Source organism: Solea solea, chromosome 4, assembly GCF_958295425.1.
Source record: "Solea solea chromosome 4, fSolSol10.1, whole genome shotgun sequence".
Classification (NCBI taxonomy): domain Eukaryota; kingdom Metazoa; phylum Chordata; class Actinopteri; order Pleuronectiformes; family Soleidae; genus Solea; species Solea solea.
The window spans coordinates 21,768,584-21,794,566 of record NC_081137.1 but is presented as its reverse complement, the minus strand read 5'-3'; the positions used below and the strand labels follow the sequence as shown (position 1 = coordinate 21,794,566).

The window sequence follows — 25,983 nt, the reverse complement described above, 5'->3', positions numbered from 1 at the left end:
GAGGCTGTGTGACACTTGTCAAAACACTAACATGGGCAGAGGACACACACACACACACACTGACATGCGCACACACACACACACACACACACACAATTTAGCACTCGGGGGTTTTTCTCTCAGGCTTGTGGTATTAAAATTTTGTGCCGCACAACATGGAAGGGAAACTCTTCAAGCAAATTCGTTGTCGGTTTCATTTGCATGTTTTTTCTCGGCTGCAAACAAAAGCGTTTCATGTGGAGCAAAATCATAAAACACTGCACTTTAGCAGCACAGTGTGTCAAATTTTAACACAATAAAATAATGTCAGAAATACTGATAATAAAATATAATAATTCTGATTTCAAACACAGTGCAGTTTGCAGCTAAAAACCTACACAGGTGATCTGTGTTTGGTCAGAAGAGAGAGAGAGAGAATATTGAATATTTGATACTTTGTCACTAGAGTAAATCCCTGTGAAAACATGAGGTTAGTCTGTTGGTTTAGCAGCAGACTGTGTGAACAGTGATTGAGTGATTGAGATCCAGTGCAGTCGTCACGTCATCTATCCAGATATGACAGTAGTTATTAGGACTGGAGTGACGTACTTCTCTCCTGTGGCTTTCATAAAATGTCATTTCTTTTTATATCCTGTGTAACATGTTTGCTGGTATGACTATTGTAGGGTATTTTTTCTCTTCTGGACTTTTTTTTTTTTTTTAGTGATGTGTTAAAAAAAAAGTTTTTAACTTTCCACGCCAGCCAAAAAGTGATCAGTTACAATCATTTTAAGATTTTTCCTTTTTTGACGAATACGGTCGTCGTAGAAGAATATGAAGAAGAAGAAGAAGAAGAAGTGCTAGAAGGAGCCGCTCGCGGTGCAGCATGGGAGGAAGGAAGGAAGTGGTCGTGTTAGGGTTTGCCAAAGTACATGATGGCGGAGCAGGTGCAACACTTTCTCTGTGGCCTCATTGTTTACTTGAGCACATACAGTTATATATATACGTGTGTGTGTGTGTGTGTGAGACTGGTGTTGGTGAAGTTGCTGCAGCATTTTCTCTCTCATCGACGCTGGAAACAGAGATGAACTCGTATGTTGTGCCGGTTTTCATCAGTTTGCACTTCAGAGGATATTATTCTCACCTTTGTATGATAACAGGGTTCCCGCGGATCCTTAAAAAGTCTTAAAAACAAGGCCTTAATTCCTATTAAAATGCCTTAAACCCCTCTTGAGAATGCTAACACATAGGAAGTAGTCTTTGATGATTATTTTTTTGGAAGTCAAAATCTCAAAACTGCTTCTTGCAGTAACATCATGCAGATTAGGACAACGTCTGGATGTCACGATACCAACACTGGGAAGTCGATATTCTGTCTTTTGCACTGGACCAAAAGAACTTTTTTTTGTTTACTGTAAAATTGGTCTCAAAATTCACTCCAAGTGGCATTTAAAAAGTCTTAGATTGAACTTGCTTTAAGCCGTAGGCCCTCTATAAGTGGAAAAATCATTAGAATCAGTTAATTAAAACTATTTGTTCAGTACTTCCTCTGACACTCGTAATTGTTGGAGATTAACCCACATTTTTAGGATGCAGTCGTTTCACCAGCCCTTTCTGTGACTCTGCGACCCCCCCCCTCCTCCCCCCAGATCATTTTCTGCCTTATTGCTTGCTTGCAGTTGTTGGGCGAGGTATTTGCAATCAAATTTAGACTCTGGGAAAACTTCCTCGGGGGCATTTACAAAGCCCTGCGAAGCATTTCTCAAAAATGTTTTCAGCAACGTCTCCCGTACACGGGGCGGAGAGTCATTGTTCCCGGGCAGCAGCTGTATTACTCGTCCAGATGTGTGCAGATGTTAGCGCTGGATCACTGTCCAGAGTCATGAAGATGATGATGATGATGATGATGATGGTGCCCACTCTTGTGCCAGCAACAAACTCTCTGGAATTCGGCTGCTCTTCCAAACCCACATGTATAAATAGTGACGTAACCACACGCGTACAGATATACATGTGTAGTGAACGTATATACTGTGTATATATATATATATATGTGTGTGTACACGACTTGTGTGTCCTCACAGACGAGCAGCTGTTGTCGCTCATTAGGCTCTGTGAGAAACAGCTGTGAGTCTCCATGGCAACAGCTACAACAGCTTGGTGTTGGGGGAAAAAACACACCGTTTGTTTTTTATTCAGCCGTCAGTGGACGCTCCTCTCGCTCACCTGTGCTGGTGCTCAAACACGTCCGTGTACGGCTTCAGGGAGGGAGTGACGTGAAAGGAGAGTGATGGATGTAAAGACGAGGAGGAGAGTGAGGGATGGATAGGTGAGTGGACGGACCGGGGGACAGGATGAGCGATGGGTTCGTCAATAAAGATGGATGAAAGCCAGAGAAGTCCACAGCTGTGGGATTGTGATGGAGATTAAATGGATGTAAATGCTGCGTTGTTCAAAGTGAAAGCAGCGTTTCTGTGACTCTGGATTCCCCTTACAGTCAAACTGTTTACTCTGTGTGACAGTTAAGGCGTCTTTAAGGTGTCTTTAAGGCGTCTTAGTCACCTGCATTTAGGTCAACAAGTGAATGAAACCGAGAAAACTCAGTCCTCAGTCTTCTTCCTGTGTCTGTCTGTTTGTTTTCTGGATTATGGCGACTAAAAACAAGTCCACATAACTAAAAGTAAACTATGACATTTTAAGATGGAGACATGTTGTATGGTGAGGATGAGGTCAGGTTTAGGGCTAGTAGTAGTTATGGTTCACGTTAGAGTAAGTCTCCATGAAACCATGGAAACCAGTGCCAAATGACTGGAAGTCGGTGCAGCGTCCAAACACGACTAACTGAGCAAATGACTATTTTAGGTGAAATATTGTCCTGACAGATTGACGAAAACACATTAGAAACAAATGTGTTTTCTGCACACATGTCATTTTAAATCTGTTATTCAGAGAGTAATGATGTCACTTTCTCAGTCAAAATAATCGCAATTAGATATTTCTTCAGAATCGTTCAGCCCCAGTGTGTGTGTGTGTGTGTGTGTGTGTGTTTGACTTTTGGGAAAGTCCCCTTTTATTTTAGCTGTGTTTCCAGTCCAGTAAATACTGTACCATAATATAAACAATTAAGTTGGAAGATGATGATGATGATGATGAAAACACAGTAAGGATAAATAAAGTAAAGGCACAGTAAAAGAAAAGTGTATGAGTGGCCGGAGAATCCTGCAGTAATGTCATCAATAAAAGAAACAACAGTGCATAAAAAGACGGAAATTGTTAGATAAATAAAAAACGTTCCTCTCTGCTGTGTTGCTTGCACCACAGCGCAGGATGGTGGTTTTTCAAGTTTCATCCGTGCAGGTTTCAGTATCTGTGTGTGTGTGTGTGTGTGTGTGTGTACCAGGTATTACTAATGTTGTGGGGACCAAAACCTGTTTACACAGTCACATTATGGGGACTTGTCCTCCTTGTGGGGACAAAAAGCAAGTCCCCATAACGTAAATTACTACATTTTAAGGTGAAGATATGTTTCATGGTTAGGTTGAGGTTAGGGTTAGGGTTAGGGTTAGGATTAGGATTAGGCCAGTAGTAATTGTGGTTAAGGTTAGAGTAAGTCTCCAAGAAATGAATGTAAGTCAATGCAATGTCCCCTCAAGTCATGAATGTCGAACATGTGTGTGTGTGTGTGAGAGTGATTGTATCACTCGTCCGTCTATCAAACGCCATCGATGCTGCTTCCTGAAATGCCGTGCAACGCTGCCACTGTGAGACGTAGAGATAATTGTAGAACAATGTTGATCTCACTCACAAGTGTGTTGCACTGCAACTCGGAGAAGCTTTGAAAAACAAACATGTTGTTTAATCTAAATCTTGAGGCTGCTCTATACTTTCTGCATTCCACACATAAATGTGTGAACGCTAAAAAACTATTTCTGGGTCAAAAATAGGGATGCACTTTTTATTTTGATAATCCATAACAATAAAAGGCACTCTTATATCTTTATACATGTGAATATTCTCTCTTTTATTGCTCCTCTTTGACAGAAAACTTCAAATCTATGCTTTGTAAACAAGCTATTTGAGCATAATATTATGTTATTTTTAACATTTTTTTTGAATTTTATGGACCAAACAAGCAATTTATTAATTGAGAAACTATCTGCAAGATAAAATAAATCCAGTAGAAACAGGTGAGAAGAACTAAAAGGTGTAATAACCAAAGGTTCTTGCAGACTGTTGAGTTATGTTGCTGCTGGAGTCTGATGCTGGATCCCCCCCCCCCCCCCCCCCCCTTTTTTTGAAAATGATGTTTTAATGAGCGTCTGTTGCGAGGAATGACTCAGGACTTTGGAGAGGGCGTTGATGTGATGTCACTGCACAGGTCACTGTGTTATTATAAGAATCTGCAGCAGAACAACTCCTGTTCACAAGTCACAGTGTTTACTTTGGCCCCCACACACACACACACACACACACATAGAGCACCAGATGGGTGGAGTCTGGTCACAGAGCAGAATTTAAAAATAAATCAAGTGATATTTAGATGGAGTTTGTTTTCTGAAGCCCCGCGGAGCTCCGAGTCACGTCTGCAGATGAAAAGCGCGACAAGTGACTCCAAGTGGCGGCAGACTCTCGAATGGGCGGAGCCGCATTAATCATGCAGTTGTTTTGGTAGGTTTTTGGTTTTTTTCAAGCCTCACAGTTTCCAAAAAAAAACTGGGTCACATCTTCCCCCAGCTTCCGCTTTGCCATTTCACCACGTCGTCGTCTGCCTGAGCGTGCCACACCGAGAATGATATTTGCATCAGCCTCTGTGGGGGGAAATTGGTTTATCCCTCCTGCCTCTTAAGTCTCCCTCACTCTTTCTTGTCAGTGACCCAGTTTTTTAACTAGTCATTTATTGAGGGGAGGTTTTCTGAGCATGTTTGCCCTCCCTCTCTCACTCTCTTGCTCTGACAGTGAGGAAATCTGACTTCAAATTCTTGATTTCACACATTTTGACACCTGGGAGCTTCACAGTCAAAAAGCACAACCTCTGCTGAGCAGGTCCATCGTTACAGCCTCACTCTCCATGTCTTATTGGAGCCAGTTGTCTTGTAAATGGACTGAATCTGCTTCTCATGTAGTCGTAGGGCCGCATCTAGTGATCGCTTTCGTAATCAATGAATCTGTTGATTATTTTCTCGAATGAATCTTGTTGTTGTACTTGTTTGGTCTTGTTTGGTCTGCAAAAACTTGTTTTAATTATTGAAAAAAATACATTCATTTTCAAATAATCGTTGCACCTTTAAGGGTAGAGCCAGTTGTCTTTCAACTGTTGAGTAGGTACTTTTTTTGTAGTGGGAAAACCAACCTCTATTGTGCCGTGCTGTGCCGTGCCGTGCCGTGCCGTGCCGTGCCGTGCCGTGCCGTGCCGTGCCGTGCCGTGCTGTGCCGTGCCGTGCCGTGCCGTGCTGAGGCGAGCTGGGACCATAGTGGAAAAGAGCCGTAAAGAACATATCTTTATTAAAGTAAAGCTACACAGATCAGCGTCTCTGCCTTCTCTCTGTAACTCCCTCTTAAACCGCACGACTGTGGTCGTGAAGGAGCTCCGTCTTTGCCAGAGTCGGAGAATCACATCTGTTGAGACAGAGCAGCGCAGTCAAAAGTCTTATTGAGTCGGGAACAAAAGCTTAATTGCGTGACCTTTGAGCGGCGCCTTGGCAGCTCGCCCGCCTCTGGCGCGAAGGGTTAGTGCCACCACTCCACGAGCATCACGAGGACCTGGCGTTCGGAGCAATTCTCGAAAGGGGCTGTTTCCCTGTTTTTGGTCTCATGCTAATGAAGGATGAGTGTCTTTTTAGAGAGTGTGAAGCTACAAGCTAATAAGCTAAGGATGTGAGATTTGAGATCTGAGAGCGAGAGGAAATCCTTTTCACACTCCCATCAAATCCTTTGTGTCGTTTGAAAAGTGCGAGTACGTACGCGTCGGCGCGTGGATGGGAGTGATCCGCTCCAGCACAACGTAGCGTTTCCCCGCATAATAGCGGCGACTTCCTACTCGATTTCCTTTCATGCCTCCTTCCCTCTCTTCCATCCTGAGCTGGAGCACATTGAAAGGTTTCTTCCGGTCTGTGCTCTTTTTGCCCTGCATGGTGCCTTTTTTCTGCAGCGATCGCACAAAGAACAAGCCGCCATTAGCGCCGCGTCTGAAACCGCGAATCATCCCCCAAAAAAGTATGTTTGAAGCACACTTCAGGGTTCATTGCTTCCAAAAGAATTAATGAATGAATGAATGAATAAATAAAAAAACAGGTGCGTTGGAATTTCATGCTATAGTTATTTCGAAAGTCTCTCATTTTTGTTTTCCATTATCACTGCAAAACAATATGTGATCGCTGCTCACAGCGCCCTCTGCTGTTGGTGATTGCTTCACACAGTCTGATGTGCTTGTAGGTCGTATATTTTGACTGGTTTTTAAGGTTTAAAGTTTAAATCAGTGTCTGATTTGCATAAATCTAACAATAATGTGGATGAAAAAGTCATTTCTTTGTTGTGATGCATGTATTGTATGTATTATAATATGTGTTCATGGGAAGTGGTTTTGTTATTCTGCATAAACTTCTGCTCTAGGGTTTATCAGAGGTGATATTGATTTAGAACTTGTTTCATGTGTAGTCTCATAATTTAGCTGTAAGGTTTTTGTCAAAAGATAATTAAATAACCTCTAGTGTGTTTGGCCTTTACCTTGGAGTAATGGTATTTACCCCAGGTCAACTAAAACAATATTTCTGAATGTTTTAGCTTCTTAAATGTGAATATTTTTTAGTTTCTTTGCTCCATACAACAAAGAAATCATTAAAAACTGAATCATTTCCAGGTTTGACAAACACTGATGGACATTTTTCAACATTTTCAACGTTTTCTGATATTTTATGCACCAAACGATTAATCAATTAATGGTAAAAATAATCGTCAGTTGCAGCTCTAGTAGGATTTGCTCTCTGGTTCCCCCCACAGTTGGCAAAAGGTATTGTTTGTTTGTTACAAATGATGTAAAAATATTGTGGTTTAAGCTGATGATACCAGTGAATTCTGAAGCAGGACTTCTAATATACAAACAACCATGGTACAGTAGCCTGTGTTATAACAAATATGATGACATCATTTTACTTCTTAATAAAATAGAAATGCAAAAACAAAAGAATAATAATGCTTTAGTTTGCATATATAATGTATTTGCACAATATCCTCATTGTTAGTTATATAATGCAAATGCAGGTGATGCAGATCTGCTCAGGCTTCGACAGACGTGACCTTTAACCTGTGGTAACTGCATGTAGCATCAAAATAATCTGGGAGACGTTATTTGAAGGTTGAAATCACTACTCTGTGTCGCTTTTATGGACATAAAGTACCTGATTCCAGGTGCATGTAAGAGGAAGAAAGTGTCTGTATGTGTTGAAATCACTGAGTCATTGTACTAATGCTCCTTCTCTCTCTCTCTCTCTCTCTCTCTCTCTCTCTCTCTCCCTGTTATTCTTTCATCAGCCGCTGCCTCTGCCTCTCCATCTTCCTCTTCCTTGCCTTTCTCACTCTTAATCACCCACTTGACACACACACACACACACACACACACACACACACTTCCTCCTGTGGACCTTCCAAGCAGCCAATCATTAGAGCCCGTCCCTGTTCTCTGATGTGGCTGCTAAAATTAGCCTCCTCTCTCTGTGAGTGTCGACATCTGCCATGACGCACAGTGGAGAGCCAGGTAGCCGTGATGCCCAGAGGAGAGCAAATAAATAAATAATAATAATGATAAAAAAAAAAACCTTCTCTTTTTATTTAAGGCGGCTCATATTTGGAGAATAACATGACATGCATTTTGTTTCACCTATCGTGTGCATGGATTTCATGAGTTTTTGGTCGGCTCGGGCTCTGACCGGCGTCGAGGATTGAAAAATTAATTGGATGCAAACTTAAAACTTTCCATCTCGGCAATGACGGTCGATATTTCTCGCCGCTGTTTACATGGAAAAGCTGTAGGGAAGGTTGGCTGTGTTACTATGACAACCAGCCGCAACACGAAAATACCATAAGTTTATCACTATTTGATAATTATGCTGCGTTACATGTGAGGCAACTCTTATGTGGTGATGAGAACTATCTCCATCATCCCAGTGAAGTCAGAAACAAATGAACATTGTAGTGCTGTGTCTATTTATTCAACTTTTATTTGTTAAACATTTACGTGAACAACAAAAAATGCATTGACCTTTAACTCTTGTGTCTTGCTGACGTTGTCGTACAGTTTGCATCCATCAAACGTGATGTCCTACCAAAGTTTATAGATCTGTGTCGCACAGTGTGCTAAAATCTCTCAGCCTGTCCCTGGTAGAATTTAGCAGTCTAATAATAATAACAGTATAAGAAGTGGAAGGAGGAGCTTTTCCTCCCTCATCCCTCAGTTCTCTCATCCAAATAATAGTTACAAATAAGGCTGATTGTTGTTGTTTTTGTTTTTTTTTGGAGAGGAAAAAAGTCAAAAGAAGGTGTGATGTCAGCAGGTCTTTCCAAACACCTGTGCTGTGCTTTAAGGAAACTGGCTCAGCTGCATCATAATAACAAGGTCTGTTGTGTGGGTGGGAGGATGTGTGTGTGCGTGCGCACCTGTGTAAGTGTGTATTAACATGTGTGCGTGAAAGGAATGATCACGTGTGCGTCCGTGTGTTTGTGTCTCTTCCTCTGTGTAAGTTAATTGAATCGTTTATAGTATATAGTCCTTTATTTGTGTGTCTGTGTGGTTCCCTTGTCGTTCATCGCAGTGAAGAGTCGACAAAGTAAGACATAAGACATGTAAACAGTCTGTGTGCAGAGACGGGGAAAGAATCAGAAGTGGCAGCAGCTTATAAAACAAGGTGAGGATTGTTCCTGGGTGATAACGGGTTCACGCCCTCAATTCTGGTTTGGAGGCGTGATGGGTTTATGTATGTGTGTGTGTGTGTGTGTGTGTGTGTGTGTGCATAGTTGTAATTAAAGGCTCATTCTTTTTGTGTAAAAAGAATAATTACTGTATAATTTATGCTAGGTTCTAACGAAAGGAGGATTAGGACCACATACTCATGGATGTTGTACGGGCACCGGCATAAACAGTAAAATGCAGACATAATGCAAACAGCATTAAGAGGCTGTGGTTTAAAAAAAGAGAAAAAAAAAGCAATAAAAACTGCGATGGATGGAAAAATTATGAGTAAAGAAAAGTAAACGGCCGGAGTTTTCATTTTAATGTTGTCACTAATAATGGATGGGACTTGATTTCATTTCCAATTACAGCAGCAGTGCAAACACGAGTAACAGAGTCGCGATCCTGAGTACGCCGGTGTTTTTCAGTGCGAGTGTTAAAGCACACACACACACACACACACTCCACGCTCATGTCATCAGTTGTGATGTAGATGAGACTTAATGAGAGCACGACATGCACACAACACGACCCGGCACTCGCTGAATGTCCAGAGGAGAGAGTGTGTGTTTGTGTGTGTGTGTGTGTGTGTGAGAGAGACTGGTTGTGTTTGTTTGACCATGACTGCATGACAGGTGCTCCGTCTGTGTGTGTGTGTGTGTGTGTGTGTGTGTGTGTGTATTAGCATTAGAGTTTCCATGGAACATCATCCGAGCAGCTGAATCTCATCAGTCCGAGGGTCATTGATCTCTCTCTCTCTCCCTCTCTCTCTCTCTCTCTCTCCCTCCCTCTCTCTCTCTCTCTGTGTGACGATGCAAACCCAAAGTGATTATAGAACAAAAAATTAACCTCTGAGTGATTAAAATGCAAATGAGTGCAGGATCTCTGCAGACAGAAACTTGATCCTGTGATTGTTGCTGAATCACGAGGAAGCCAATCAGCTGTCGCATTCTTGAAATGATTCAGCTTCTTTTCAAACACTGTTCAGGAGAGAGAGAGAGCGAGAGAGAGCGGGAGAGAGAGAGAGAGAGAGAGCCAGATGTTGGTGGTGTCTCGATTGTGGAATGAGTAAATAAAGCTGTTGCCTTTCAGCTTTTCCTCACTGTGGCGTTTTTAGGAAATAATTAGGTGGTTTTTTTCGCAGTGTTGCTGCAGGAGAAATTAAAGGGAGTGCATAAACAACCTTAATAAGCAGCCAGCTGAAATAGCCACAGGCAGCAGAACACAATAGGTGCCGGCGATGACATGTCGCGCGGCAAAAGGAGCGTCTCTGTCCCCCCGGCTGCAAATTTACTGCATCATTCATGTGTTCCTTTTAGCAAAGTCTGATTTATCAGACGCAAAAGCCAGGGTGGAAGTGGAAAAATTCAATCAGCTGCTCTCGAAACAAAGTATTTACGGTTGATCGATGTGGAAAGTCTTTGCAGCGATAAATAAAATTGTCTCCAATGGAAAAAGAAGAATGCACTTTTTGAGTAATTACCATTTCAGAGTTTCCGAAGCCGCTCCGGGCTCACGACGGTCTCCGTCCATCCAAATCAGCCGTTAATGACATTTGTACTGTCGCTCCAGTACATAGCTCTTCATTACTTTTTCCAATAAACGAGTACTTTTCTTTGTTTTTGCCTCGACGTGAAACACAGCCGACGTCGCAGGGAGATAAACAAGTTACCGAAATCGAATCAGCTCGGGAAAGATTCTGTTCTCCATCATTTTTTTCCTGCTGAATGTGTTTTTCTGACTTTGAACGCTGAGTGAAATGCACCTCGTTTGTGTTTTCACATTCACATTCTGCGTAAACACCAACTGTTTGTCCGCCCTCTACCTTTCTGACTTTCAGTCTTGTCTTCTCCCCGCTCCCCGTGTCATCTTTTTTATAATGGTCCTCGTTTCCATCTGTCGCCTGCCATCCATCACCACGAGGAGTAAATAAAAACAAAAGAGACGGTGGATGAGAGGGAGAGCGGGGATGGAGATGAGATGGAGAGAGAGTGAGAGAGTGAGAGAGTGAGAGGGGAACGGCAGAACATAAAACTGCAGGAGCTTGTAATAGTGTTTCGTAGACATTAATTAGCCTCAGTCATTCCTGTGCAAACACACAGTAATAAAAGTGATATACTCTCCTCTCCTCTCCTCTCCTCCTCCTCCTCCTCCTCCTCCTCCTCCTCCTCCTCCTCCTCCTCCTCTTCTCCTCCACCCAAACTCGTGAGGTGTATGAAGTAACAGTGATAGATGGCGGGGTGAAGAGGAAGAGAAGAAGAGAAAGATTAAGGACGAGTGGATCACCCTCGGTCTCCGTCTGTGCTCCTCTTGTGTTGCTGAAGGGGACGGCGAAGATTCATCATGGCCTTGGCTCTCTGTCTGAAGCACACACACACACACACACACACACTAATTTCTTAAAGACTGAGGAGCACGTACACAAGTTATTTATGCAGAAAACACGCACACACAATAAGGAACACACTCTGGATGAACATGGACACACAGTTGTGCGTGCTGGCAGATGTAGCAGCAGAATCAAGGATGCTTCTTTTCACGTTGTGTCTTTTCGTATATATTAGTATATACATTTCCTCTCCTCCTCTCCTCTCCTCTCCTCCTTTCCTCTCCTCTCGCAGTTAGGTCAGGGAGATCAGCTCCTCTGAGATTGGAGATAAACACACTCCTCTCTTTACTTGTGCCCCAAACTCTATAATTGTCGTGTGTTTGTGTTTTTTGTTGAACTGTTTATTTAATTTATTTGCACCCTTTGAGAGTTTGGTCACATTTAGTCTGACGAAAGTGCCGCAGCTTAATAAACATACCGCTTGAGTGGTGACGCCGCATATGAGACTGTTTATTTTTCGTGGCATTTTGCTCTTCTCTCCCACACACCTGTGCAAAGACTACTCATCCATTTTCCCCTCGGTCTCTTATTATCCTGCTAATTTATGGCGGTTCCTTTCATGCTCCGTGTCTCTCTGTGTCTCAAAATAAACAAAAAAAAAAAAAGAAGAAAGAAAGAAAACAGTGAGTGGGAGAAGGAGGAAACGGGAGGATGAGGGGAGAGGTTAATGGAGGGAAGGTGGGGGGAAGAGCAGAGCGGGATGGAGGAGAGGAACTCATAAAGAAAGGATAAGGAGGCTTAGAAAAATAATAATAATACTAATATGGAGAGAGATGTTGTGGATGTCCATGACTTTATGATAATATGGTGGCTTCAAGTCGTGCTGCGTGGTATTACAGGCATTTTGTTTTTACTGCATGACCCGTGCATGAACAATGGAAAATGAGACTTTTTGCACATCTACAGCGCTTTCTTCTGACTGTACCCAAAACCAGGCTGAAGCTCAGAGTCCTAAACTCTGGAATGAGTTGCCTCTTAATATTAGACATTAGACCGTCCCCTTCACTTCCTGTCTTTAAAGCTCGTCTTAAGACGCACGTTTACGTCTCCTTGGCCTTTGACGCGGTGTGAGTTGGTGGCGTTCTTGTTCTTATCTCCGTCTCTTCAGCCTTGTGAATGTTTTTCACTTATTTGATGTAATTTTAATGTTATTGTGCAGAACCTTGGGCAACTGTGTTGTTTTTAAATGTGCTTTTCTATGAATAAAGTGGATTGGATTGGATTCATATCTCTGGCGTGAGCGACAAACGTGACAACGTCCAGTCGTTTCAATAATCTATGACTAGTGAACTATCAAAACAGTCCTTAGTTGCAGCCTGAGTGTGTACACGGCTGTCTGTGGCTGTGAGAAGATCTTTGGCCTGTCCTCCCTGCCTCAAAGGACTTATGTAATAGTGTATTTCTTGCAGATTGTGTCCGTATGAACACATTCTCACGTCTTTAAAGAATATCAAATATGCCTATGCACCGTTGAGCCGCTTTGAGCGAGTCAGTGGCTGATTCCTAATTGACTCACTCACATATTTTCCTCAGATCTCTCGTCTTTACATTAGAGAGACTCAGGAAATGGTGAGAGGAAAGAGGAATAGAGGATTTAAGCAGCAATAAATCCAGTTAGTCACTTTTGTTTTAATTGCTGTTTTTGTTCCCTTTTGAGGAGCTTTTTTATCTTTCCATTGTAGTTCACTGCACAAGTAAAGATGCACAGTTACCACTGACAGCATAATAAGTGACAAGAGTATGGAAAAAACACAAGTCCTGTCACCTTTTTGTCTTCAATAGCACGTAATTGTTGTTGCCGTCTGTGTGGGAGGGGAATCAAACATGATGACAGACCGGTTACCAAAGCAACCAAAAGTAACCACGCAACTAATCACTCAAATCTGCAACAGAGCCCGTGGATCTTTGTGTTAACGTGTTTTTGATCTGCCGTTCTGGCTCCAGGTGAATCTTTGAATTCATGACCATAAACATCCCTGATATTGACGATGAAGAAGTCACTCATACTTTGCCTGCTTCCTTAATCTCCTCTCTATCATAAAATGTTGAAAAATGTCAACCAGTGATGTTCTCCAACGTCTTGTTTTTTGTCCTCATCCCAAAAATGATTCACTTTTAATGATTTCTGTCTCATGTGAGCAAAAGAACTGGAAAATATTCACATTTAAGAAGCTGAAACAATCAGAAATCTTCTTTTTAATCATGAAAACAAAAACCTTCAAACCGATTCATGCATGATCAAAATAGTTCCGTCTATCTCTAATCTCTGTCCCACGTCTTTGTCCGTGCAGGTGTTCCGCACCGACTTCATCACGGCCATGAAGCTGCCCGACTCGGCGCAGCTCGGCACGGACGACTTCTACGTGCTCTCAGATCCCTGGAGGCAAGAGTGGGAGAAGGGAGTCCAGGTCCCTGCAAACCTGGAGGCCATACCCGAGCCCGTGGTCAGGTAGGACAGGTTTGACATTTGCATTCACGCACAAAACTTAAAGACTTAAACACGAAGGATGTGTTGTCGTCCTTTCATGACAACAGTTGTGTGTGTGTGTGTGTGTGTCAGCTATAATTGGACAGAGGGTTGTTATTTGTTGGCCGTGGCCGGAGCGCACATAGACGTTATGTCACCGCCGGGCCCCGAGTTCCCACGCTTACACAAATCTATGAGTTATGACATTTGGACACTTGACTCTGACGCTTGGACAAGTTATTAACATAAGTGAGTGTGTCGCCTGAAAACGGTGTCAGCGGCTGACGATCATTCCTGGGAACATTTTTGATCTGTTCACAGGAAAAAAAAAGGGAAAAATAAATTGCACGCTTACACGTATCAGTCTTATATATTTGTTAATGGAACACACACACACACACACACACTCACAAACACACACTAAAGCTGGTAGGCAGATGTGTGCAGGCATTTACTCCAGCCCACTTATACATCCACTCTCGTACTGTAGTTTGCTCTTTCTCTCTCCTCCTCCTCTTCCTCTCCCTGGTACTACTGCAGCTGCTCCACATGCCCATATGGTTTGTTTAGGCTTTGTAGGAACTAATGAAAATGCTCAGACTGCCTGGTAATGCCCCGTTACAGAGGCATATACTGGAAGGCCACACACACACGCACGCACGCACGCACGCACGCACGCACACACACACACACACACACACACACACACACACACACACACACACACACACACACACACCATAAGTAGAGAAAACTCAGACTTTCAGCGAGAGACAAAAGTAAAACAACGGAGACAAAAATATGTTGTGCAATTGTCTTCTTCTTTCAATGGAACTGGACAGGGACAAAGGAGCTGGACAAATGTTTAATATATTAATAAAAAGTATGTTTCAGAGTCTTATTGGTATCAAACTCCTTCTGGCACATTATTAACATACATGTGTACACTATATGTTGCTAAATAAAGGATTCAGGATGAAGGATTAGTTATTACAATAATCCGGGTTCTCCGGCTTCCTCCCACAGTCCAATAATGGGCATTCGGTAAATTGGATACTCTTAATTGACTGTAGGTGTGAGAGTGAGAGTGAATGGTAGAAAATGGATGGATAGATAAAGCGGTTAGAAGAGTTTAAACTCCTGCTCCTCAGAGTGTTAAAGAGGGCAGAGATAAAACACTGTTTCCCAGGGATGGAAAGCATAAATGATGTCACTCACACTGTTAACAGCGTCTCATAAGTCAGTGATCTGCGTCGACGCGCGTGACACAGACAAACGCAGAGCTCGGAGAATTATCCGAGTCCGATCGCGAGAAAGAGATGAATGTGCAGATCGGACAAAGAGGACGAGAAGTGGCAGAGATCGGTGAGGATTAATGGACCAGAGTGTCATTTTACACGTGACGGGACGATGAAGTGCGGCGGTGATTTATGGCGGGAGACGATGTAGCTGATGGTCTCTGTCAGCGTCTCTGACAGCGGTTTGTTCATCTTTTTCTTCCGTCTGTCATCGTGACGTCCCTCTCTGTCTTCTTTTCTCCTCTTTTACTGTCAGCTGGAATCATCATCATCATCATCAGTTCCTTGTTTTCCACATGTTCTCTGCAGGAAATGACGCCTTTGTTAACAAAGAGGGTCAACAAGAAAAGAATGTAACCGGTGTCGAGTGTTCTTACTTCTGTAACCGAGACACCGCAGACTTCACCTGTGCCTCAGGTGAAGTCTGCAGAGCTTTCTGAGAACCTGGGTTAATCCCTTCACTTCACGAGCATCGTTGTTATGCTTCCGCCTTCCGCTTTCCATCAGTCGTGATGTAAAGTGCTGCATCACTCTGCTGTGTCACCACAGACACGGAAACTAGGGACGGGAATCTGTATCGGTCCAATACTGGTGGTCAAAATCACTGGAGCGGATATCAAACATGTGAAATCTGATACAAAAAATCCTTTATATCGCATGCTTCACTGTGCACAGACTGTAAAAAATATGTAAATGAAAATCACGTTTGCATGTTTCCTTAAAAAGTCGAAAAAGAAGGCCTTAATTAGTATTAAAATGTCTTAAATCCCTCTTTTAAAAGTCTTGGAAATGTTAACACATATGAGTATGTTTTGTAAGTTACAGTAACAGTTATTTGTCACTCCAAGTGGCGTTTAAAATGTCTTAAAACATCTTGAATTTAACTGGCCTTAAGCTGCAGGAACCTTGTGTTTGGGCTGTTTGTGTTTCTTCATTTTCGGGAGAACAATATTTGTTGCACAGTTAGAAAATGATGTCTTTGAAATGATTCACAGACTCAAACAGCTTCATACGTTCACAGATGGTCTAAGATGACTGTATGGGACTAATGTCGGTAGTTTGTGATATCTGTATTGTATCGTTCCATCCCTGACGAAAACAAAACACAGCTACATTGAGTTAGCCGCGATATATTACTTTGTGTAAGACGGAGACTTTCGTTGCATGGTCTAAGCCTCTGTTGCTCAAGTGTCACAAGATTTCTAGGTAAAGTATAAAAAACATGTATATTAATAACAATACAATGTTTATTTCTTGTATGATCATAAACCCGTTCACCTTTTTTTAACGTCCAAGTTTTCAGGTCATTTCTTCCAAATGTTGCTCATGTTGAAGTCATTTGTTCACTTAACCCCCGAAAAGAAACTTTTAACTTCCCTTTTTTTCCCTTTTCTCTTCTAATTGTTTTCATCCATCCTCAACTCTATGTTCTCTTTCATCCTTTTTCTTCTTCTCCTCTCCTTACCTTCCCTCCTTCCCCTCCCACCTTTCCCCCCTCCCCTCTTTCACTCCAGTGAAGCCGGAGGCACAGACACATTTGTCTTTTTCTATTTTTTTTTCTTCTTCTTTTTTTTTTTTAATGAATAATGACATCATCTCCAAAAATTGTTGGAGAGGAAAAAGAGCTGCAGGGCTCGTCTGGTTTTGACAACACTCCTCTTCCACATTTGTCTCCTTGGACCATATTTGGCTGATGCTGCTGCTGATTTTTTTTTTGTTGGTAAAACCGTTGTGGCGGACGGTGAAGAGGTCACTGTGGTTTGATGTTTTGTTTTTTTTCACTACCAAAAACACAGAGGACGGACTCTCGGAAGAAGAAGATTGTGTCTCTATCCCCCCTGTTTTTCCCCTCCCTTAGACTCCACATCATCCTCCGCTCCTTCCTCTCCTTCCCCCTCATTATCCCTCCACATTCTACCTTTCCTTCATCTGCCGTATGATTTCTCGCTCCTCCTGCTTGTCCTCTCCTTCTGTCTATTTAATTTTATGAGTCTCTTTTTCCCTGTTTCTTCCCCTCTCTCTCTCTCTCTCTCTCTCTCACTCTCTTCTTCTCTCTTTCTCTTCCTTTCCATGGTTTTGTTCGGGCCGAGTGGAAGTAATTAGCCGTTGCATAACACTGGCTATGTGCAGACAGTGAATGGGGCTTTGGCAGCAGCTCGACAGCCTCAGTCCCCAAAGACAACGCAAGAGCCAGAGAGGGAAATAATTACACACACACACACACACACACATAAGAAGATCTCTGCCTCTTCACAAAATGAAAGAAATGAGATAGCGGTTACTTTATTTATTGCTTTATTTCTTGTCTTCGGACTGGTGGCTGCGTCTGAGTCAGTGTAAACTCGTTGTTTGTGGTTTGGCTGAACAACGCTGGCTTCTTCTTCTTCTTCTCTTTTTTAATGACGTGTAAACAGTGACCGTCACACGGTGGTTTTTCTACTGCTGGACTTAAAGAAGCAGAAGTGCTTTTTTGCTGCTTGGTGTGAATGAGTTGAATTGACAGACGTGCTGCCGGTGATGGGAGATGTGCAGGGTCATGTTTCCTGGCAGCTGCGATCACAATGCACAGCTTGGATTCTATATAAAACCTCGAGTTGTCGTCACACTTTAAGCCTCGACCAGAGTGTGCAAACACTGCGAGAGGACGGAGATAAGAGCTGCACAATCTCACAAATATTTATCTTCAACACAATATCAACACACACACACACACACACACGCACGCTATACGTATCGCAAAAGATATGAGCTGCGGTACATGGAGATAGTTCTTTGTGCTGATTTTGTTTGGACAAGAACTTCAAAAGGTGTCAAACTGGCGGCCCACGGGCCACATGCGGCCCCCCCAATAGATTACATGCGGCCCACCCCTTAATATCATTTAATAATGAAAACCAGGGCTGTTTTGTCCCTTTTATCCATGACAATAACGAGACGGTGAGGAAATAAACGTGGGTCTTTGATGACGAAAACATGACGAGACGTGTGTGAGTTTTCGTTCGTCGACGACATGGAAATGGGCCTAAATGTTTGTGGGTGGTCTGTCAGACATTCAAAATGCATGAGATTTTATTAATTGTGTACGTAATCTGTCAATTATAAGTTAAAAATTCCTTGGTCCGTGTTTCAAGACGGGTCTGGTGCTTTTAACCAGCAGTTAACCACCTTCGCCCCGAGCCTTTCCAAGCCAACCTAGAGTCGGTCGCGGCATCAATTCATGGAAAAAACCCTTATTCACCTAAATTAATTTGTTAAAAGACTATACTTCTTTCTTTTTTTTCTGAACTAAGACTGAACTAACATAACATATAGAAATGACTAAAATATGACTAAAACTAATAAGCATTTTAGTCCAAAAGACTAAAACTAAGACTAAATCTAGAATGGCTGCCAAAAACAACCCTGTTTATTATTATTTTATCGTCATTTTATGCAAATATGCAAAAGTTGGTGCAGCATTATGAGGCGAAAAATCGTCGAGACTGATTACGTTTCATTTTCTGGCTTCAAGAGCGATCCACTTAACGCCCTGACGTTCGACTCCAGCGAAGGAAGAGAATCAAAGCTCGCAGTCTAATCTCATGTCTGTGTGTATGACGACTTATGCAGGAGTAGTAGCCGCCACAGACTCGACACAGACTCTTGGCCCAGACTGGGACACTTCAAATCACTCAATCTGGAAATAATTAGATATTTCACTTCAAACTAAACAGCTTTTCCTGTGTGAATTATTTGTATTGTTTCAGATAGATTATAGTATCGTGTTAGGAGACACAGTGGAAAAAAAGTAAGCATGAAAACAGGTTTCTTTCTACACGAGGAGACGAAGAGATGAATCAGGAAAAACAAGAAGATTTATGAAGTATTGCATGATTGAATCCAGACGAAGGCGGTGATGCGATGTTATGGATGCCAACTGCTTTCTGACACATCACTATCTTACTTACTCAATGTACAATTACACCGTCAGCATTTTCATGTACAATTAAACAACAATCAGTAAAATTGTTGTCCCCCAAGCTCAATAAATCAATATTATTACCTTCAAATTTATCTAATAAAGAAGTCAAATCCTCATCAACTCCACAGCGAACAGCTGAATCAACTGCAAGTGTCTCTCGTTTACACGGAAATGTGTTTAAATAGTTTGGATTTTGGAAGTTTTGATTCTAACTTAGTCGTGAGTTGCATGATATTGTGTGACACTGGAAATCTGGCACGTGAACCTTTTTTAGAAATGTATCCTTCACTGGCAGCCGTTTGAAAGAAGAAAAAATCTGGTATTTATTTTCCCTTCTTGGAGAAATGAAATGATGAAATACCGAAATATTTGACTGTGAGACACAGAGAGAGTGAGGAACACCCTGGATAAATGTGGCGGCAGTTTTCTGTCTCTCGTGTTTCTGACGGAGACAAACAGCCGACGAAAGGTCGCGACCCGAGCACTGATGCGAGTGCGTACATCGGTGGCAGACACGGTGGTGAGACGACTAAAGCGCTCCCTGTGGGACGATGCCCCGCCCACCAGTGCGTTAAGACGACCTCTTGTTTAAATATTCACCTTCATGCATTCACAAAGTCCTACTAACTGTGTCGAAATATGAAAGGTTTATTCCTTTTTGTACGGTTTTATTTGAATAGAAATTGAATATATAGTATGTTTGAGTCATTTTAAAGTTTAAAAATAAAAATAAATGGGTTTCATAATTTGGTACCTACCTCAAACGGTGCCAAAGTGGAGAACGCCGAGTCATCTCTTTACTAAAACCTCTGTAATTTCGCTCTGCTTGACTTCAGCAGCTTCAGTCTCTGCACAGCTCATGGCCACATGTTGTTACATGACTTTCTTGAGTTTTCAAGCTCCTATTGCATGTTTTTAAAGGTGATATTTACTTTAAAATGCAATATTTTTAGGCGATAAAGCCTAAATAAAATCCTTTATTAATGCTGGGTTCCATCTGCTTTTACTCTGACACAGTGGCATCAACAGTGAAGGAATCTCACAAGTGTTCTCTTCATTTTGATACCAAGATAATTCACGTCGAGCTTGTAATTGCAGAGATTATACTCTACTTAGTTTGTCATTTTCGAGCAGGGACCCCAAAAAGAAGAGGTTAAGTCATAAAAAGTGACTTCAACTTCTCCCAAAGTCATTTTCTGGTAACAAACTTGCACTTTTCTCTCAAGTAAACATTTCAAAGTATATAGAAAACAAACCGTTGGAGACACTGGACGTCAAACGGAGAATATAATGTGTGATTGAACGGTAAATGTGTAAATATGCTTGCGGTGTTAAGTGCTCTGAGTGGTCGTTAAGACTCTATAAACGTTCATATTAACGAGATAAAAAAAGGTATCGTGCCATAAATACTCACGGCTAACAAGTTCAAGTGCCGTGCAAAGACAAACACGCTGCTCAGGAAATGATTTGCTCATTAAAGAGCTAATTGACTCATTTAAGAGCAGAGTATTTCTCTCTTTTTTCTTTTTCTTATTCTTGTGAGCTTTAATCACAGGTAACCCGTATAGAGCCGATTATCTGATTAGATTGTGATGAGACTTGCAGCACAGACTTAAATCGGCCTATAATGATGAAATAAAAGCCGACCTGCTGCTTGTTTTTATGGAACTTTTTCAGAGCAACCACTGAGCACTTTAGTTAGTCAGGGTTTAAAGAGTAAAACTAAGGTTATAATAGTTTTGTCTTTTTAGTTTTAATTAGTTTTTAGAGCGGGTTATTCGTGTTTTTTATTGTAAATGCTTAGGTTTAGCTAAGTTTCTATTCGTTTTAGTGGTCGTTTTTTGTAATGTGGAGTATTTGCCAGGTGCAAGATGCAAAAAGGTCATAATTAGTATTGTGTGTCATAAAACCCACAAAAAAGATGCAATAAGAAATTAGCCTGCAGTGCAAAAATGTGCATTTTAGAGCCGAGGTTGGATGCAGTTAGCGTGAAAAGTAAAAATAAAATAGCTAACAGACTAAAGACACACATGAACACAACATAAATAATAATAATACTAGTAATAAATAACCCTCATAAGACACATCTATCTACTAACTACATTTCTGATCGTTTCAGCTTCTTAAATGTGAACATTTTCTTTCCTTCTTTGCTCCACATAACAAAGAAATCATTAAAAAGTGAATCATTTTGGTTTGTGAACAAAAACGAGACATTGTTTTAGTTTGACTGACATTTCATAGACCAGACGATGACTGGATTAATCAGATTAGTCGATTATGGATATAACCGTCAGCTGCAGCGTTAAGGAAGTTCAATCCGAGGTCAGAAGACTTTAAAATGAGAAGAATTCACACTTGGACTTCTTTCTTGCTTCCATCTTGTTAGACTCTTGGAGGAAATGTGTTCAAATTCTTGAACCACTCAAGAAAAAGTGTTGAACTTTAAATATAGTGCATAGTGCGATCACAGACACAGCATGAATGTGGTCTAAGGGTTTTTCCTGTGTGCCCTATCACATTTCTAACTGTTGACACAGTAGAACTCGCTGACTCAAACACTGTAATTAGTAAAAGGATGGAGTTGATTAATCGTGGAGCGGATTGATTGATAAATTGGCTGGAGAATCAGAAGATGAGCTCATGGCTCGGACGCGCGTGGACAGTCACGGCAATGATGACATGACATGAACTCATCACCGCGTTGTTGCTTCTGAAGGGTCAGCGGGTGTATTTCTGACCACAGGCTCATTTGGTTGTTCTTGGACGGACGAGAGGGTGAATATGAGCACTGTGTTTCTTAAAGTATGGGGCTCGGGAGCCAAATTGGGCCTCAGCCATGTGTCTCTGGTAGGTCCCTATGACAAAGCTAATAATGTAATACATTGAAGAAGTGGCTTTTGATCTCTTTTTCCTGGGGGAAGGGGCTTTAAACAAACTTCCCACAGAGGCCAAACTCAACCATAATGACAGAACACGTCAAATAATAACAATGCATACTGGTTTCGGCAGTTCTCCGAGTCACTTTACCACATGAATGTGTTCTTTGACGTGTGATACGCTCAGCTGTGAGCTGACAGACCTATTGACGGACTTATTGGCGACACGGTTTAACAATTAGCCGTCTCTTTGACGACCACATTGACAACTGCCCGCTGTGGATGTGCGATGTGAGCGCGATCCGAGCCCAGATTCTCTACGTCTTCATGACTTGAGTGTGGCTGCGACCGTGTCCACATTTTCAGGCTTTCCGCTCGACTGGCTGAACGACCACATCGACCACTTAGTGGGCGGCCGGCTCGTCGGCTCCCTGGCAGAGCGGCCTTTTCACTCGCTGACTGATTGGATGGGTGAGCAGAGGGTCAATGGGTGGTCGGATGGAAGTAGGAACGCGGTCCCCCTGGAACTGGGCGCTTTACTAATCACATGAAGGACATGTTGCCTTGTTTGCGAACGGATTGAAGTGAGGATGACAGACTGTGTGATGGCTGCAGTGACTCATTCCATGTTTTTCTATTGATGCCACTTCAGTATGTGGTCCAAGATCAGATATATATCTGATACCTGAGCATGCAAATCAAATATCAAGTATCCAGTTCATTTATTAATCATCACATTGATAATCTTTATCCTGTACACGTTGTACATTTTTGTCATTTTGTAATTCTTGTTCAACAAGGGCTTTGTGCTTTTTTTTTTATTAATTTTTCTGGTACTTACTGAGTCTGATATAGAGCAACTGTAACAACACAAATTGCCTTCGGAATAATAAAAGGATTCTGATTCTGATGAAATGAGAATTTCATTTCTCCCGGCTATCCTTCTCACACGTGCGTATGTTTTGGTCGTGTTGTACCCACAATGCCCTGTGTTGTAGTCCGCTTCCTGCGTTTGGTTCACTTGAAGCCAGCCGAGACTCCTGTTTTTAGGCGGACCAGAGTTTGCACCTCCCCAAACCAACCGAAACTTCCCGAGCAAACGAACTAGGGTTCGATTAAGAAGGAGCTAGTGTGAACGCAGCCTGATAAACACATGCTGAGCACTGACTTCCTCCAGTAGAAACTTCCATTTCTGAAGTTTTTAATCTTCTACTGTGAAATCTGATTCAGATTTGTACGACGTGGTCGGTAATGTGAACATAAACAAACAAAGACCTTTTTTTTTTAACCACATTTTTATGATTGTATTGATCTGAGTGACTGGGTTACTGCATGTTTGGCTGACTTTACTAAAAAAAAGACAGTGAAATCAGCACTGGCAGCTTGACTCAATGACTGAATGACTGGTTGCTCGCCTCGCTGGCTGGCGGACCGACTCTCTGACCACAGTAACCAAGTGTTGGCCAGAACCGGGCTGGTTTTCTGGTTCCAGTGGATGAGTCAGGCTCCAACAAAAACCCATTCACCCCTGGAGGCTTGTGGGCAAAGAGTGACTACAGCGCGGGGAGCGGAGCGGAGCGGGGACCTGGACAGTTTCAACATTTCACCTCCAAAAAATTGTTTTTGACCCGCTGAGCTGTGTGTGTATTAAATCTGCCAGAACCTAAATGTGCTGGCGTGCGTCTACACAGTGATTCACTTTACAGGTTTTGATTTATTTAGCTGTTTTTTTTTTTAAATGCCAGGGACACAAAAAAACTAATTTGGAGACTTGGACCAAAAAGGTAAGAAACAGAGAAAGTTTCTGAAGAAGGGAGCTGGTGTGAGTGGATGTATGAATCCAGATTTGTGTTTGTGATTTTGTAGATTAAAGCAATCCCTCAACCCGGAGCCCGGCATGTGTGACATGTGTGTGGCTGTTGGTGTTTACTGCGGGCTGCCCTCAGGCGCAGTGTGGGCTGATGTTGTGAGTTTGCACTTTGTGTGTCTTTGTTCCCCACATGGATGTGATGCGAGTCAAGCCCCGAGAGCCATATGTGGGAGTCTAGACTCTAGACTCTGTGCGTGTGTGATTTTAGACGTCCGTATTTGTGGATGCAACGCCAGTGTGTGTGTGTGTGTGTATGTGTGTGTGATACATGGGGAGATGTCCCTGTGGCGGTTTCTCAGAAACACTTAACATCTCACAGGGGGATTTTGGGTCATCTCTTGCTCCTTCACACTAACATTTCATATCACACACTCTCGTCTCTTCATCTCTCCTCATCTCCATATGTTGTTTAAGTCGGGCATGGCACATCAAAGGCCCTCGCCTTCTGCACTGTGGGCTCCGCAACATCTGGATCGGCCCATTTTGCCATTTACCAATCTACCATCTGCCAGTTTCACTTGACTTGTGTGTGTGTGTGTGTGTTGTGTTAAAGATGTGGAGATGGAGAGCGGGTGAGACGTGGGAGAAGACTTCCACCTCGTCTCCTTTTGTTTGTTTGTGTGCATGCTTAATTTCACTAAAGCCTGGTTTATACTCCTGCCCAGGACGGCCGCATAAACCGCGTGTACTTGTGCGCTGGTGTGTCTCCGTCGCTGTGCAATTACACTGCCAAAACAAACGCTCCGCTGGCAAACTGCCTCTGTGTGTGTGTGTACTTAAAACAATGGCAACTGAAACCGAGTGGATCATATTGGAGTCGGGAGATAAAAAGTGATAAACAATAGTTAGTGAAAAAGAAGAGTTGGTTTCAAACATGAACATAGCGATAATAATCTTTATTTAGAGTTCAGTTACACTTAAAACAGTGTACAAAAAAAGAAAAGGTAACCATGTTGCCACAGCTTTTGTTTTCATATGTAAGGAGGTGAACGACAGGCTGCAACACGTATGACATGTGGCTTCTTGATTCAACACACGTTTAATTGGCCTTTTCTCGGTAGCAGTTAATCAATCTTTTCTTTCTGGGTTTATGCCAAACAACCCTTTCTTTATCAGCAGCAGTTTCTTGTATTTGTGTCTCTCTTAAACCCCCAACCTCTCCTTTTACCTCCACCTCCACCTCCACCTTCAGCCTTGTTGCCAAGGCAAAGCTCTGGTGTTTAATGGTCACATCAGGGAGGCCGGTGCACGCGGGTTGGCCACTTTAAACTTAACCACCTCTCGCGGAGTGAACTCTGTTTACTGCTGCTTTGTCTTAAAACCTTTTAGATGGATGGATGGATGCTGAAGACACGCGAGACAAACTGTGATCTGGTTTCACTGTTGACACTGGACATATAAAGGAAGGTTCTTAGATGGTTTTCTGGAAAAATATTGAATAGTCATTGTTTGCTTTGTTTAGCTTTGAATTTAAAGTGATATATATATATATATATATATATACAGGTATATATTATCATTTTTTTAATCTTCTTATGACTTTGGAAATGATGTTGACCAAAATGTCCCAAAACAATCGTCACCTAGAACACGTCAACCAACACTGTCCTAACCCGTGCATTCCAATAATTAATCAAATAAAACCAAAGTCATTTCTAATAAAAATGACCCAACAAGAAAAGAATTGTTGACTCCATCTGCATCTAATGTCATTATAGTGTTGAACTACACCAAGTTTCATAAAACTGTAAAAAAACAAAGTCCGCTATGATCCATAAACTCTTAATGTGATAACAAATGTCAAGTGTTTGTAAGCTTTTAACCTGAAGTGAGGACGATGACCACATCAGTGTCTTGTTTTCAGGTGCTTGGTGTTTGTTACTCATCATTTTAATGGACTTTAATGGATTAGCAGATGATGTCATCGCGCCCCCACGGGTCCATTTGAACGCTGGGACAAACCAACTGATTGTGAGTCATTCCAAGAGTAGCTAAGACCATCTGAATGGTCCGCCCTCTGACTGTCTTATTCTGCGGCATAAACAAAGGAAGTGAGGAGGAGAGAGGACAGTGTGGAAGGCGAGGGAGAAAGGTAAACAGTGATGACTGAAGAAATAAATAAAAAACAAATAAACAAAAACAAAATGGAGGAATAGAGGGGGGAGCGAGGGTGGAAACAGAGGAGGGAGGGAGGGAGAG

General features: G+C 42.2%; 1 protein-coding gene across 3 annotated transcripts in view; it reads left to right on the top strand.

Moving 5' to 3' along the window:
* jade2 (jade family PHD finger 2) overlaps positions 1-25,983 on the top strand; it is a 136,652-nt gene that overhangs the window by 25,904 nt on the left and 84,765 nt on the right. For all 3 annotated transcript variants that reach the window (XM_058626977.1, XM_058626976.1, XM_058626973.1), the window contains exon 4: positions 13,601-13,758. In XM_058626977.1, coding sequence (XP_058482960.1) covers positions 13,601-13,758 — 158 coding nt within the window. The remainder of the gene's footprint in view (positions 1-13,600; positions 13,759-25,983) is intronic.